This window comes from Orycteropus afer, unplaced genomic scaffold, assembly GCF_000298275.1.
Source record: "Orycteropus afer afer isolate SDZICR_OR568_19922 unplaced genomic scaffold, OryAfe1.0 scaffold00075, whole genome shotgun sequence".
NCBI lineage: Eukaryota > Metazoa > Chordata > Mammalia > Tubulidentata > Orycteropodidae > Orycteropus > Orycteropus afer.
In genome coordinates this window covers 8640447-8657656 of record NW_006921662.1, presented here as the reverse complement: position 1 = coordinate 8657656, position 17210 = coordinate 8640447, and the positions used below count along the sequence as shown (strand labels likewise).

General features: G+C 47.3%; 1 protein-coding gene across 1 annotated transcript in view; it reads right to left on the bottom strand.

Annotated features, from left to right (window-relative positions):
* NAV1 (neuron navigator 1) overlaps positions 1-15389 on the bottom strand; it is a 234176-nt gene extending 218787 nt beyond the window's left edge. The window contains exons 1-2 of the mRNA XM_007941125.2: positions 14668-15389; positions 8923-9026 (exon numbers count right to left, since the gene is read on the bottom strand). Of these exons, the coding sequence (XP_007939316.2) occupies positions 8923-9026; positions 14668-15389 (826 nt within the window). The remainder of the gene's footprint in view (positions 1-8922; positions 9027-14667) is intronic.
* Positions 15390-17210: the final 1821 nt, after the last annotated feature.

Genomic DNA, 17210 nt, shown 5'->3' with positions numbered 1-17210 from the left:
GGTGGAATGATTTTCTTGAAAGCAGACAGCCAAGTATTTCTGTCTTCCCCTCCCCTCTTAGCTTCATCTGCTCGGGGATAGATAATCCCACACTCTCTGACCCATCCTATGTCCTGACCCTTTCATTTTCTTCAGTTCCCTCTGCAACCTGCGACTCCCACCACCCAGGAGCCACACACAGGTAGGCAGGTTTTTTATTCCTTTCGCCTCTTCAAGGACTCAGAGGACAACGAATACTGTGACTGGGGGTAATTCTCAGCACTTAATCTTCATAGTTATTGTGTCTATGTCACCTCACTCTCTTCAATGGCCTCTCCCCAGAGTGCCTTCTGTGTAAACCCTGCTGGGCAATCTTATTGTGGGGGGGAAGTTTCTCAGCAGGGAACCCTAATCCTCTTACTTTGGGGGTGGGCTGCTGTGCTCTAGTTTCTGCCCATTCCTGGTGTTGGAGGGAGGGACTACAGCCTTGAAAATGATTGGTTTTGGAGTCAGCACTTCGTCAGGTGAGGCCTGTTGCAGGTTCTCCACTTGCCCTGGACCTTCCCAAGACCAGGGAGGAGTGGAAGCCCTATTTTAAAAGTTTTGAGAAGGGCTGGCCAAACTTTAAAGTCCCTATATGGTGCAATGAGTTAAGCATGCCACTACTAACCAAAAGTTTGGTGATTCAAACCCACCCAGAGGCACCTCGGAAGAAAGGCCTGGCAGTCTGCTCTGAAAGGTCACAAAAAATCAAACCAAACCCATTTGTTTTCAAGTATTGTGGCCCTATAGGACAGAATGGAACTGCCCTATACGGTTTTCGAGGCTGTAATCTTCAAGCAAGCAGACTGCCACATCTTCCTCCCACGGAGCAGCTGGTAGGTTTGAGCCACCAACCTCTCAATTAGCAGCTAGGTACTCAATCATTGCTTCAAAAGAGCTCCTACTGCAAACCCTATGGAGCAGTGCTATGCTACAAACACAGGGTTGTTATGGGTTGGAATCCCCTTGATGACAACTGATTTGGGTTTATGGGTTTTGGCCAACCTTTGCCCAGGGGGGGTAGGGCAACGATCTGAGAAGCTAAGTCTTCAGGGCAATGCTGGAGTTCAGGTTTCCTTGGATTGGTCTCAAGAGTAGGAAGGGCAGTGGTAGAAGTTCAGCAAATATTTCAGGTTCCTCTGCCTCCTGCCACAAAAACTTATAGCTGCCCCACAGCTCCCAGGAAAATTATCCCTGAAGTTGTATGTTGTTGTTGTTATTGTTTGCCATTGAGTCGGCCCCGACTCATAGCGACCCCTCCTTGGGTTTCCGAGGCAGTATCACTACGGAAGTAGGATTGCCCAACCTTCCTTCCAAGGAGTGGCTTGGATTTAAACCGCCAGCCTTCTGGTGAGCAGTCAAGTGCCTTAGGCACTATGCCACCAGAGCTCCCCCAATCTGGAGAGATTCCTATTAATCAGGCCTCCTCCCTATAAGTATCCTTATCCTCAGGGCCTTCCCACGGCCTATAGGCTCACAGAGAATTAAAGATGGGGCCGAGATTTCCTAGTAATCTGAGCTGACACAGTTTATCTCAGGTTGAAGTGTTGAATCTCTTAAAACCCTGCCGGGAGGAAGCTGAGTCCAAGAGAGACAGGTATATAGTACGGGAGACAATCCTCCAAGAAACCTATGAGGGGGGCAGTTTATCACCTCTCTCTTCTATTTCATCTTTCCCAGCATAAGAGACTCAAGGTGAAGAGGGGTGGTCCACAGCCTACTGTTGCTGCAGTCCTGGGGGGCGGCATGAGACCAGAACTCTGCCAGCCTCTCTGGGGTGGGAGACATATCCCAGGGCTAAGGTTTCTCCAGGGTGACTGTTCTGGATTGAATTGCATCCTCCAAAAATATGTGTTGTAAATCTAACCTCTATGCCTGTGGTTATAATCTCATTTTGGAATGGGTTGTCCTTGTTATGTCAGCCAGGATTAGTGTAGGGTGTGTTTTGAGTCAGTCTCTTAGAAAATGTGAAAGAAGTAGATTAAGCCAAGCGAGATAGGGGAAGATAGATATCAAGCCACAAGGAGATCTCCAAGGAACTAGGAAACAGAAGCTATAGAGACAAGGAACTTCTCCCAGAACAGACAGAGAAGGCCTTCCCCTAGAGCCAGTGCTCTGTTTGGACTTCTAGCCTCCTCAACTGTTAGAAAATAAATTTATTTGCTAAAGCTATTCATTTGTGGTATTACCATTACAGCAGCACTAAATGACTATGACAGTAACCATGGGGATCATGTATAACTGCACAGCTCCAGACTGCAACATGAGCCCCACAAGGGCAGGGTCTTCAGCCATTCTGTCTGCTGATGTATCTCAAGCTCCTAGAACAGTGCCTGGCACTTTGTTGTTAATTGCCACTGAGTTGGCTCTGACTCTTGGCAACCCCGTATACAACAGAACAAAACTTGCCCAGTTATGCACCATCTTTGTAACTGCTGCTATGTTTGAGTTTATTGTTGCCACTATTGTGTAGTGCCCTCCAACCCAGAGGGCTCATCTCTAGCACTTTATCCAACAATATAGGGTTTCCATTGGCTAGTTTTTGGAAGTAGATCACTAGGCCTTTCTTCCTAGTCTGTCTTAGTCTGGAAGCTCCTCTGAAACCTATCCACCATAGATGACCATGCTGGTATTTGAAATACTGGTGGCATAGCTCCCAGCTCACAGCTACATGCAAGCCACCCCTATATGGCAAACTGATAGATAGGTGGTAGGCTAGTATATAGCACACACACAAAAAAAAAACTACTGCCATCGAGTAGATTCTGACTCATAGCAACCTCCATTGGCTTTCCAAGGTAGTAAGTCTTTACAGAAGATTGCCTCAGCTTCCTTCTGCAGAGTAGCTGGTGGGTTTGAACCATCAACCTTCTGGTTAGCAGTCAAATGCCTTAATAACTGTGCCACTAGAGCTCCTTGGCATATAGTAATCACTTAATAAACATTAGGTGAATTAAAATATATATATATATTTTTTCTGTATTTGGGCAACGTGCAGGCCCTGGTTTTCTCTGCGTGAAGCAGGATAGAAGGAAGCTAGACCTTCTTCTGTGTTGTTTTATCTTGAGCATTCACAATTGCAAATACCATACAGAGCAACTGATACATCTTATAGAGGGGAAGCAGTCTAGGGAGGGCCTGGGCTAGGGTGGCAGTGCAGGAGGGGGCTCCAGGCTGCCCAACCTCTGCTATTCTGATGCTCCATTAAATTGGCTCCCACTGGGTCCAATGCACTGCCTGAAGGCAAATCCCAATCCTAGCCAAAAACTGTCGTGAGAAGTCAGTCTCCTCCCTTCTTCCTACGAAATCGAATCCAAATCCCTCCAGTTTCTATTTCAGTTCCTCCAGCAGGGTACCTCAGATGACCTCACTTCTCTGGCCTCTTGCTTAACCACCCCTCCCAGAGCCAGGCTCTGAGTGCTTGCCTCCCAGAGCCAGGATCTGAGTGCTTGTCAGCCCACTGCCTCTCCTCGCCTTCCTGGGACACCCTGGCTGGTGACACCCCTCCAGTGAGATCAGAAAGCATAAGAGCATGAGCTCTGAAGACAGGCTGCCTGGTTCAAATCCTGGCTGGACCACCTTGGGCAAGTCACTAACCTCTCTGCACCAGTTTCCTCATCTGTAAAGTGAGGGGTGATGGTAATATCTTTCCCTCAGTAACAAATAATACAAAGTAGGTACTGAGCAGTTAATATGTGTCAGATTCTCTTTTAAGCACTTTACCTGTACTGATGTACTTAATCCTAACAAAACGCTATGAGGAAAGGACTACTATGCTCCCCAGTTTTACAGCCAGAGGCACAGAGAGATTAAGTAACTTGCCTAAGGTTGCACAGCTAGCAAGTGATGAAACTGTGATGAAAAACTAGAGAGCTTAGTTTTAATGTTTATATGGTTGTTAGAAGGATTAAAAGTGTTTATGGCAATCCCAGGAGCCCTGGTGGTGAAGGTCAGTGGTTTGAATCCATGAGTGGCTCTGCAGGAGAAAAGACATAGTGATCTGCTCCTACATGTAAAGACGTCCAGCCTAGGAAACCCTATGAGGCAGTTCTATTTTATCCCATAGGATCACTCTGAGTTGGAATCAACTTGATGGCACACACTAGTGATAATGCCTAATGTCCTCCAAGTTCATCAGAATAAGCACTCAGTAAGAATCAGCTACTGGTACTAGTATTTTAATTCCCTCTCTCTCACCTCAGATCCTGGAAGTCTACTTGGTCCCAGACGGCTATTCTGTTTACCCAAATAGGGCTTGCAGTGACCCCCACACTCTCCCAAGCCTCCTCTGCCCCACAGGGTACTCACCCTGCTGGAGCCCTGAGATCAGAGCTAATACCATTCATCCCTGAACTGGTTCTGTGTTTTCCAGTCAATTGTCTGCACATCCTCTCTGCACGGATGGCTGGGGCACTGGCTCATCTTAGCCCAGAAGTCCCCAGAGGGCAGAGAACACAGGCGGTGTGAACGCAGCATGAAATGACACAGGTTTGGAGTGACAGAGATGCCAGTGACATCCTGGGGCCTGCCCAGGTAGAGGGAGATGCCCTTAGGGACTATGGCTTACTGACCTGAATTCCTTCCCCACCACTTGGCAGATGTTAAGAGAGTCTGGAGTTGAGCCTGAAGAGTGTGCAGTTAACACAGTGAGTATGAGCAACTGACAGGAAGCCAGGGGAGGAACATGAAAAGAGCATGGCCTTTTGACAAGCTTGGATTCAAATCCTGGTATAGCTCTCTAAATGTATGTCCTCAGATAAGTGATTTTAGATACCATCCTGGAGCCTGAGTTGTCTCATCTATAACACAGAGTACTAATACCACCTTCACAGTGTTGTATAAGGCAGGCATGAAACACTTTATGTAAAGCACCCAGAACTGTGCACTGCACATAGTAGGTGCTCAGTAAATGGTAGCCATTATTACCATTTGGTTATTTAAGTGTGTGGGGAGTGAGAAAACCAGCAGTCTTAGTTTTGATTCACCTGCTAACTAACTGTGCGATCTTGAGCAAGTCATTTCTTCTCTGTGAGCCTCATCTCTCTCCAGTACAAAAGGAGGTCAGATTTGAGGGGTCTATAAGGCTCACTAGAGCTTTGAATTCCTCTATTCTTTGGCTCCAAGTCATTTGTAGGCCTAGGATACTTGCATTTGGCCTGAGACTCTCAGAAGGCCATGGTGAGCTTGCACCACTGAGCTGCAGCCTACTTTGTTGTTGTTGATAGTTGCTGTCGAGTTGATTCTGACTCATGGTGACCCCATGTGTGCAGAGTAGAACTGCTCCATAAAGGTTGCAAGGCTGTGATCTTTTGGCAGCAGATTGCCAAGCTGGCCTTCTAAGGTACCTCTGGATGGGTTCTAACCACCAACCTTTTAGCTAGTAATCCAGAGCTTAACCTTATGCACCACCTAGGGAGCTCTAGAGCCTGGCTATGGGCCTCAAACAAACTCCTCTTCCAGAGAATACAGTTGCCACACCTCCTTCCTGCCCTAGCCTGAGGGCAGACCAGGTTTGCAAATTTTCTCAGAATGCGGACTTTATCCCTATTCCAAAATCTGTAAGACTTAAAAAAAAAAAAAAAACTTAACTATGGATTAAAGATGGAGTCAGCTCAATAAGGGAGAAGAAAGAGAAGAAAAAGCAAAATAACCCCAGCATGAGGCCAAACTTGGCACGGCCCCTCCCACACTATATATATCAACCCTCCTGTGAGAAGCAAGGCAGGGAGGAGGCTCTGGCTTGTTCCCTGGTGACATATGTTATGATGAGACAAGATCCCTTCATTATGTGTCCTCTTAGCACTCACTCAAACATGCCACAAAGTGGAAGTAATTAAGGAATCTGTGTAAACCTTGGGGCGACCTTTCCCAATCCTCCTGCACATGTCCTCACACATGTGGGCATGCGCTAACATCAGCCCTGGCTGCTCTTGACTTTCCAAATTAAGATCTGATGGTGGTCTATGTGCTGCTTTGCACTGACATCCACCAAAGGGAATGCGAGCAGATGGGACTAGCACTGGGCTATGTAAAGCCCACCTGACCAGCAGGGCCACATGGGCTAGGAGAGGGTTAGGGAACATGTATGAACACCCATGGGCTCAGGCACTTCCACACTTGCCCCAAAGCAAAGGCAGCAGGAGAAGCTGGTTGTGAATGGCTTTTGGGACATATGAAGACCATCCCCCAAACTCCTGCTTGGTGTTTAAGTCATCCTGGGAAATTCTCTTCCTGCTGTACAAACACCAATCAGCCTTACTGGGACTCTATTCCCAGAGAGAATAAGTAAGAACATAGTGCAAGGCTGAGAAAGTTCTTCAGCATTCTCCTGCTCCCCTCAAGGACCTTGACTCCCCAGATGTGGTGAGCCTGGATACTCCAAAGACCTCGGAGAAAAAGACTGGTTGCTCCTTCTCAGCCAGCAGAGCAAGAAACAGGCTGGAAGAGGGTAGATGAAGTGCATGGCCATTTACTTTGGATCATTCACTAATTCACTCTCACTTACCCACTCAATTCACTCATTCACCAAACACTGACTGCCAGGTACTGTGCTAGGTGATGGAAACAAAATGAGTTTATAGAGAAGAAAGGAGGATATTTGAGCTTCAAAAAGCAGATCTATCTCCTGCCATCTCCAAATTATATGGAAATAATGTGACCAATAGCTGTGAATTATATAAAAGAAATATATGATATGGTACTCTCCAAGACATCCAATTCTCCTTCTACAAAGTGGGAAGAATAAACTCAGTGACCTCTTCATGCTGTGGGGCCTGGCAAGGGAGGCAGGCTGGCTGGGCTGCTTCATCAACTCCTATCAGGACAGGATACTGAAGGCTCCCTGGAGCAAGTACATAGACTGTGAGCTCCTTAAAGGAAGGAGTCAAGCAATATTTGATACAAGGTAACATTCACTGATGGTTGACTGAATGAAAGAAAGAATGAATGAAAATATGAATGAATGAGTCATGCATTGCCCTGACTGAAATTCAGGGAGGTGAGGAAGCAGGACAAAATGAAACCCTTCAATGGTCTCCTCTCTTCTCTCTTTTCTTCAAGCTCAGAAGAGTGAGAGCTCCCTCACACACACAAGCAAATCCCAGATCTCTCTCCTCATTCGACCCACCCGTCAAAGAGCTGGATGTTGAGGTTAGCAGAGATGGATCACCATGACAACAAGCTAGCACCAGAGCAGAGGCAGCACTGTGAATGTTGTTCTTCTTCCCCAGGAGCCTTGGAGGAAGCTGGTATTTCTCACTTTCCTAGGTAAAGTCCATCTCCAGGCATTACCCCACTTTGCCCCACTGGGTAACCCAACCTGTGATCTACTGACACTTTGAGATCAAGCTGGTAAGGGTGGTCATTCAGTTGACGTGTCTGAGGGAATTCCTCTAAAGCCAATCTGCAGCAGACATGAAAAGTGTAAGCGCTTTCACCAACTCATCAGATAATAATAATAATGAACGAGTGCTGGGTTAGGTGGAGATCATTAGGCTCAAACAATGTGGTATTCACATAAGGAAGCCATTACACTAACAAAACTGCAAATGTAAAAATAGAGCCCCACATAGTTTCCTGGTTACCACATTCTAATTTTGATGGGTTTTCAGTGCCAGTGAAATTTGGTTTCCTTTTGTCCCCTGCCATGCCCTGGTTCCCCTGCGTGTATACTTTGTGGGAGGAGATGGCTTGTTAAATGCCCAGTCTCCACCCCATGCCCCCACCAAAGCTTACTGTGGATGAATGAGGGTTGTGGCACTGTTTGCAGGGTCAAGGTGGCTCCAAGGTCACAGTCATAGACCAGGCCCCAAGGACCCAGCTCCTAGGTTGAAGGGTCACTGACCACCTGCCCAGCAGGTAACAGGTAGGACTGGCACACCATCAGGGCCAAAGTAACATTAGCTGTATTCTAAGCCCCAGCTGTGCCCCGCTGGAGCAATGCAGTGTCATGAGGCTATAGAAAAATCCTTTGGACAGTCTCAGGTTTGACAAAAGCAAGTTGGTGACTTTCTTGGGGTGTGTCTCTTGTTTCAAAAGTATAGAGCTGGTTCTCTGCAGTGTGGAGTATCTCATACCTCTGATGTGGATCTCAGCTACTCTCCAGGTATTTTTTTAATATGGCAAGAAACTCAACACACATCCCTTAATTCTTCCCTGTTAATGGTTTAGGATGTGACCCACTTAGGACCTGACCTATGGTATACAGGTCCTCACTTACTCATTCATTCATTCATTCAGATACACCAACTGAGCACCTGCGATGGACTGTAGACTGGACCAAAGATATACTTGGAAACAAGGCATTGTCTCTCCCCTTAAGAAATACTACTGTTTGTGAGTATCAGAGGACTTTCAGTAAATCTCACATTCTAGTTTCTGAAGTTCAGTTAACAGCATTAAGTGCATCAGGTGCTAGATTTCAAGACTACAGGCTGCCACAAGGAAGTTGACCCCTGTGAGAGTGGCCTGTTGAAGGTGGTCCTGGGAGAGGAGGCTGTCATCAGGCAGTTAGCTAGATGGCTCTGGGCTGCCTCTTTGGTTCCCAGGTCCTGAAATTATGCTTATGGTTTTGCTTGGAACCTGGCTCTTGGCTTTCACTTTCCCAGCATGGTACCTCTTTGTCAGGATCTTAGTAACTCCCACAACCTGAAAGTCAGATAAAACCAGCACCCACTTGCCTTCTTCCTACCCTGACCTTGGCTTGCTCCTGGATTTGCAAACCAACCCTGGATCGAGTTAAGCATGACAAAAACTCAATGTGCAATTCACAGGTTGATGTCTCATTGTCAAGACCTGGACCCCTTCAGCTGAGGCCACTTCTTCCTCCATGTGGGCAGTGAAGAGAGTTCTAGTTAGTGGCCTCCCCATCCCAAGGAGGACATCTTTCCCCAGAGCACTTACCCATGCAGGAGAAGTCCTCCTCCATCCCACCAATGGGGCTGGAGAAGCCATCAAGGGCCCAGCTGCTCTGGGGGAGGGGGCCAGGCTCCTGGTCTGCCTGCAATCTGTGGGACAGAGAAGGAGTGGTCACTCATGGCACAGGTTGTCCTGGCCTCAATGCTTCTCGATGGGACTCAAAGAACCCCCTGTGAGCTTGATTCTTCTCTCTATTGGTGCCCTGCACTCCTCTGGGCTGGGCCCTCCCTGATGCATGTGTGCACATATGTGCACTCCAGTGGGCAGCAGGGCTGCTGTGGAAAGTTGAGTCAGGCCAGGAGCCCCTGAGGGAACAAGGATGCCTGTTGCCAGCTACTCATTGGCATTCCACCCATTCCTAGGAACACGCATCACCCACAGAGGGATCCACAGAGTGCAAAAGGATCAATCAGTAACTCCAGGCCCTTGGACTTTTGTTCTGCTATGATACCTGCCCTCAGGATGTACATGTATGTGCAGGCATGTGCACATACACAGAGAAGAGGTCCCTGGTCAGTGAGGTCACTGATTCCTGGTAGTTCAGGGGCACACTGATCTTGGTGCATGCTCACAGCCTAAGCAGCTAGGAGGTCGGGGAAGAAGAAAGGATAATCTCAGCTGGGGTTACAGTGACTCTTGGAGGGATAAGTCCATGCTGGACCAGTTGTGGCAGCAGGCAGGAAGGGTGAGGTCTCTGGACACCAGCGCCCAACTGCACACAGACCTCTTAGCACAACCCCAACCATGCAATCCGTCCCAGGAACAAAGGCTGTGGGAGCTTTTATTATAGGCAATCACCCTGGGCTCTCTGAGCTGGCCCGCCCACCCGTCCGCCTGCTGTCTCCAGCTAAATGGACCCTTTGGCAGCTTGGCAGGAGGGGGAAGGGAAGGCTGTGCAGGCAGGAGGGGAAATTGATGGGCTGATCCTGGGGAGGCGTAGGCAGGGCCAGGGGACCCTATGCGACTTGGAAGCTACTGAAATTTGTTTTTTTCTCTCTCCACCTTTTACTTTTCTCAATACCTAGATGGCTGGGATCTGGGCCCAGCTCTGCCATTAACTTGCTGTATAACCTAGAGCAAATCTTGCTTCCATTGGGAGGTGAAATAGATGACCTCCAAGGCCAGGTCAGTCTGACAGTCCAGGGTTGTGTGAGGTGTTTGCTGTGACTGCTCTTTCTAAGCCACTGAGACAGAGGTGAGCTCTTGAGTGTCTGCAGGCCCCCAGCTGGGGGTGGCAGTGCATGGGTGGAGTGGTATCCTGGCACCTGGGAAGTGCTCATGGGATGGGGGCACTTACCATGTACACTGTCAATTAAATGTCTGTCTACGTACATGAGCGCCAAGGGGAGAAAGAACAACCGGAGTCAGTGGCCTCTTGAAAGAAACAAGTGTGGACTTAGGTTTTTGAAGTAAGGGATGCAATATATTAGTGAGAAGGTAGTAGGACATTCTACTGGGCAGAAGGAGTTTAGGTGTATAATGTATCAAGTGTTTCACTGAATAAGATAATATATGCAAAGAGCTCAGCACAGAAACCAACAAACCAAACCAAACTCACTGCCATTGAGTCGTTTCTGACTTGTAGCGACCCCTGTTGGGTTTCTAAGGCTGTAAATCTTTACAGAAGTAGATTACCCTGTCTTCCTTCCATGGAGCACCTGGTGGGTTTGAACCACTGACCTTCTGGTTAGCAGTCAAGTACCTTATCCACTCAGCACAGAACCCACTGACACTGAGTCAGGTCTGACTCATAACGACCCCTCCTTGGATTTCTGAGGCTGTAAATCTTTACAGAAGTAGATCACCTCATTTTCCTTCCATGGAGCACCTGGTGGGTTTGAATCACTGACCTTCTGGTTAGCAGTCAAGTGACTTATCCCCTCAGCACAGAAGGCACACACTAATCAATGTTAGAAGTAGCAGCATTGTTGTTGTTAGGTGCTATCAAGTCAATCTTTGACTCTTAGCAGCCTCGTGTGACAAAGTAGAACTGCCGCATAGGGCTTTCTAGGCTCTAATCTTTACAGGACTAAGGAGCCCTGGTGGCACAGTGGCTAAGCACTTGGCTGCTAACCAAAAGGCAGGCAGTCCAAATCCACCAGCCACCCTGTGGGAGAAAGAGTGGCAGTCGGCTTCTGTAGATTACAGCTTTGGAAACCCTATGAGGCAGTTCTACTCTATCCTATAGGGTCACTGGAAGTTGGAATTGACTTGATGGCAATGAGTTTTAACCACTAAGGGAGCAGATCACCAGGTCTTTCTCCCAGGGAGCTGCTGAGTGCACTCAAACAGGCAACTTTCCATTAGCAGCCAATCACTTAGAAGTAGGACTAGTTTGCTAGTAAGACTATTACTGTCATTATTATGATACAAGGGTGTATGAGGTTGCATTAGCAATATGGGAAACTCTAGTCCTAGAGAAGGAGCTCTGGTGGCGCAGTGCCTAAGGCATTTATTTGGCTGCTAACCAGAAAGGTGGCGGTTTGAACCCACCAGCCACTCCTCGGAATGAAGGTTGGGCAATCTACTTCTGCATTGATACTGCCTCGGAAACCCAAGGAGGGATCGCTATGAATTGGATCCCGACCCAACAGCAGTGAGTGAATTAGTCCTAGAGACATCAGGGAAGTTGGTCTTAACTCTTTAACTTCAGTCTGCTCTATTTTATTCATGCTTGCTTCCAACAGGAAAAGCCTTCCCATGTGAAAGGGTCTGCCAGGATGCCCACCTTCCCAAACACAGCCAGGCCTCATACTTCCCTTCACTTCCCAGCCTGCATTGATAGGATTATCTATGCTGCAAACCTGAGAGAGGTTGAATCTGACAGAAGAAAATCATGATGGTGACAGACACCAATTAACCCTACAATGCCAACAACATTATCCCTACTCTCCTCATTACAGCCCTAACAAAAATCTGCCCAAAGAGAGAAGCACAGAGCTGCCAGAGAAAGAAAACCTGTGGCACTTGGAAAATAGCAGCAACAGTCATGGACAAGCTGCTGTGGCCCTTTTCCAAGAGAGCGTAGGGAATGAGGTTGAGATTCTGATGAAATCGATGATGAGACCAGAGGCTTGAGAAACAGACCGAGGGGCATGTATTCCTCTCTGAGTTCAGTAAGAAGAGGTATCCAGAGGGAATAGTAGATGTGTCAGAGGAGCTGAGCTTCACCAGGAAGGACCACATCCAGACCCTTGAAAAGAGATGGAGGAGGGGAAAAGATGGCTGACGCTTCCTGAGAAGCAGGTCAGGCCCCACCAGGCTGAGGCGGGGACAGATGCATGACAACCTCTGCTTCTGGTTCAGCTGAGTCTCTGCAGAAGGTCAAGGTGCCAGGGACAGGGCAGATTTCCATGAAAACGGTATCTGTGGCTTCTAGAGAGCAGATGGCACCTCTTTGGCTAGGAGGCTTGGCAGGGTGGCCTAGCCTGGGCCTTGACAAAGCTGCCTATGGCAGCAGCTCCAGGCCTTGTTGGGGGTGGTATGGAGGGGTGGTGCAAGGCTCCCACCCATCTGCCTGCAGCATTTAGTCTCAGGGTGTTGTTGGCCCTAACTCACCCTTGCCCAAGCTATGACCCAGGACTTGAAAGGGGCAGGGCCTAGGAGGTGGAGTGGAGAAGACCATCACTGGGGTGGTGTGACACATTTCCATTTCTGCTTAAAATGCAAACCTGCAGGGGATATTTGTTGAATTAAGGAAACAATGTTCTGTTTAAGTTGCATTGCGTTGTTCAGAGGAAAAAGTTCTGACCTCTTTGGAAAATGTCAGGTTCTAAAATATGCCAGCGGACATGTAGGGTGAAGAATGTAAAATTTTAAACAGTTGGATGCTGAGACACTTTTACCCAAAGAATGATTTCAAAATGAAGAAAATCAGGTAGGAGAAGAAAGCCAGAGTCACCAGACAAGCATTTTACTAATTGGAAAAAGGCTATTCAAAGGAAGGCCTGCCCTGCATTTCTGCTTCCTTGAGTTTTCTCATCAGCCTTAGAATCTCAGTTGAGAAGGTCACAAGGGACAGATGTGAGCTGCCCTTTAGAAAAGGGCTGCCCTTTAGAAAAATGGGTGCACGTTATGGGCAGCACAGTCAGACAGAAGGAATGCTTTGAGAGCCAGAGATCTCCCAGGCAAGAACTTCCTTTGATCATGGAGTCAGCTAGAATTCTTCCAATAACGGGGAGCTCACTGCCTTACATTCAATTTGTAAATCTCTTTAGCTGTTGGAAAATTCTTCCTATTGAGCCTCAAATCTGGCTGAAACTGACTTCTAACCACCATCATGCTGACTCAGTTCTTTGGAGCTGCACCAAGTAAATCTAATTCATCTTACAACATGACAGCCCTTCAAATATTTAAAAACAGTTCTCAGACCCTCCCCAAACCTTCCCTCTCCAAAGCAAACTTCTTCAGTGCCTTTAATCATTCTTATAACACCTTTTTTGGATCCCTCACCAACCTGTCGGCCTTTCTCTAAAAGTGTTTTCAAATGTCCAAATCCTCTTAAAATGTAGTGTTGGTAACACCCTAAATGAGGCCTTACTTCATGCAGAATATAGTGGGAACTTCCCTGTCCTGGACTCCAAATATCTGTTACTGTAGTATAAGGCTGCATTAGATGTTTCAGAGATCAAGTCACACTGTTGGTTCTAGCAAAAGTTAAAGCTCCTCATGTTTTGTTATTTTTTCTTCCTTGGCACTCTGATGCCTCAGAGACCCCAAGTATCCAGAGAGCTATGCACTGGCATTTCTACACCTAAAATGCGAGTGCTATTTTCTCCCTGCATTAGCATAGGAAAAAAAATTGGGAGTTTAGTCAGGAAGGTACTTAATTTGCATTTGGACATTTCTTAAGCTGCATAATAATTAGTTATCAAAATTTTAGTTTACTTAATGTGGGTGTTTTAATACAGAGTTATATTTTTCTTAAAAAAGCCTAGTGACTGAAGTATTTGTTTTTCTATGCATTCTTTGCCGTGTGTGAAGACAGCTGGAGAGACTAGCTTGTTGACCATGTTGTAATGAGTATTGCCCAGCCACCACCACCATCATCCACTGTGGCAACCTCTATCTGACCATTTAAGAAGCATTACTGATAGCCCTTGCTGTGCCAGCCATATACATGGATATGCATAAAGCAATATGGTGAGTAGATAGAGAGGGAAGGGAAAAAAAAGGAGAGACAGAAAGACAGACAGAAACAGAAGTGTTATTATGGAAGCACCTAAGAGGAACATTTAGGATTTAACTCATCATGAACTGCAGTGCCCAGGACAATGAGGCATTAGCCTAACTCCACAGTGGTGGCAAATGAGTTGTGTAAGACTGACCTACCTCCCTGTGTCTCTACAGAAGCATCTATAATACCTTCATGTACTGCTTTATCATTTCCCAGAGAGCAGCTGCAGAAATCCTTCACATGTATCCATGCCCCAGCTTCTGTCTCTGAGTAAATTTTGGGGGATGCCCTCCTTTTGAGATTCTGCTTGTGGTGGGGTCCCCAGAGCTTGGATCCAGGTCCTCCTTTTATGTCCCCAGTCCCATCTCAGCTCTCCAAAGCCCCAATTTAGCAGGCCTCATTCTGCCTAACTTCTTGTCTACCCTCAGACCCTCTGTTCTCCTCCACTCCTTCACCTAGCCTCTCATCATCAATGGCCCTTTCCTCTCTGGCCTCCCTCTGGGTCCCAGCACCACTGTCCCCTCCTCCCTCCCTGCCTGCTCCTCCCAGCTCACCTGTACTGGAAGGGTGCCACTGTGGCTGTGACTGGTTGACTTTGCTGATGGATGGAAGAGAAACTAATGGTTCCCAGAGTCGGGGAGGGCCGTTTACTCAGTCCTGGGCTGCTGACTGGAGAAGCAGCCCCTGAAATGGCCCCTTCATCATACTCCAAAGCCCGGGAGATCTCAGAACTTTTGTAGTTTATATCTTTTTGGTCTCTTCCTGGGCAGCTAAGAGGCTTTCGACCTACAGGCGCTGCTGGTATTTGAGTTTCTCCATGAGAGCTTGTCCGAGATGGGCTCCTGCCCCGGGTCTGGCGGATTGGAATCCCTTCCTGGACCTTCTTCTTCTTGCCCTGGGTGCCCTGTGTTTCCCCAGCTCTTCTGAGCCCAGCCCGGCTGGGGAAGGCTGCTTTTGGAGTTACCCTGGGGCTGCTCCATGGGGAGCCAGAGAGGCCTTCACCACCCTCGGCTGACTCCCTCACTGCCCCAGCAGCCTTGGGGGAGCCTCTGCCTCGGGAGGCCCGTGGAGAGGAGTTTCTGGAAGGGCCTGCAGTCTTGCCCAATCTTGGGGAAGCTGCTCGCTGGGGGCTCAGGGCCAGGCCAGCCTGGCGTGGCCGCAGCTGGGGAGAAGCGCCTGGTGTATGAATTCTGGTCTGGGAAGAAGCTCGGGGCACAGGGATGGAGGAGGGATAGTGGGGGCGGCTGGCAGAGTTCACATTGGCCATCCCATTCATGGTCAGCAAGGTCTACTGTCCTGCAGAGAGAAGGGAGAAAAGAAGAGCATTAGGCACTGGCCAGCCCTTGGCTTGTTCCTCATCACCACCAGCAGCAGAAACCCTTCCCGTGTATCTGTGCTCAAGCTTCTACACCTAGCAGATGAAGATGATATGGGTGAGGCATGCACACCAAGCTGATCCCTGGCTGCCTGCTTGACTCTGCACATCCCTTCACCTCTCTGCTCTGAAAGCCTATTGTGAGGCTCTTATGCAACTGTGCACACATAGGTGAGAATGCCATATAAATTGCAAGGCTCCGGCACAGTGGGGTTAGTTTAACTTTCCTTGACTACATTCTTGTCCATTGAGGGTAGACAGAATATCCTTCCTGCAGACCTCTCCCTCTCAAATCTCCTATCATTTCCTGATGCTAGAGTGTCCTGCACATGGTAAATAAATTCCCTTATGATTTTAGTCTTTTCTCTGCATGTTCTCTCACCTCACCACCTTACCTGACTCCTGCCCCCTCCACTGTTACCTCTCTAGTGGAGTTTAATATTCTTCCCCATCCCACTGGGGCGAAAGGTGGGACATCCAATCACAACTGTCCCCAAGCACAAACCTGTGAACTCATTAACCCCTCTCTTTGAGACTCTTGCTACCAGCTCATGCCATTCTCTGGTCCTCCCCATTGATGCCATCTCTCCTCACTCCCCAGCCCCACAGTCACGGGGGGTGTGGGCATCTGGCTCACAGCCTGCATCCCTACCCCTTCCTGCTCTTGTAAAACCGACCTCTGTCACCTCCTGATTCCGTCCTTCTACTGTCAGAAACTGAGTCCCCACCTTTCTTTCAAGGCAGATCTTTCTTCCTGCACCCCATGCCCCAGCACTTGCTCCCTTCTCTTTTAGGACCTTGTTCTATTAATTAATCCATCTCTCTCCTGTGTCATCAGCCTCTCTCCTTCTACCAGCCTCCTCTTCCTGCCATGATAATTCATGAATTAATTGATCTATTAATCACTTTCATTTCAAAGGGGATTTCAGACAGTTTACAAAGACACACATATTCAATTCTGGATAGCTTAGAGAGGTAAATGTGAAAAAAAAAAAAAAAAAGTCAGAAAAGAATTTGCAGAACATATGCATGAATGTTTCCATAATTCTGCAGTAGGAAAGGGCTTTCTAAACATCATATCAAGGGCAGAAATTATCAAAGAAAACACTAACAGGTCTGAGTGCATAAAAGTTTAAATCTCTGTATGAACAAAAAAGTCCTACAAAGGGTTCAAGGTATCAGTAAATTATAAAAATGCTCGCAATGTGTATGAGACAAGGAGTTAATACTTTTACATATAGGGAACCATAATAATAAGCAAGAATTAAAAGCAAACACCCCACAGGAGGAAAGGCAAAAGACTTGAATAAGAAGTTCATAAAACCATATACAATCAGCCAAAAAAACAAACAAACAAAAAAGGTGAAAAACAAAAGACCTCATTAATAATAAAATAAATGCAACTTAAACAACAATGTGCTATCATTTATTGCTTTCAAATTTACTATTTTTAAAAAGACATTGTAATAGCTAGTAATGGTAAGTGGACAGGGCTCTCATGCATTGCTAAAGAAGCAGTGCCATTGTCCTGGAGAAATTAAAGATATAGGCAAATATTTATGTATAAGGAAAATGCCCAAATTGACTCTCAAAGGGTAAACTGGAATTGAATGAAGATGGTGACAAAAGACCTTCTAGACAGAGAAAATACAACCTAAAGCATGGCCAGTGCACCCCAAACCACTGTGATACCTGGAAAGCTGTCAGCAACTGCATGGGATT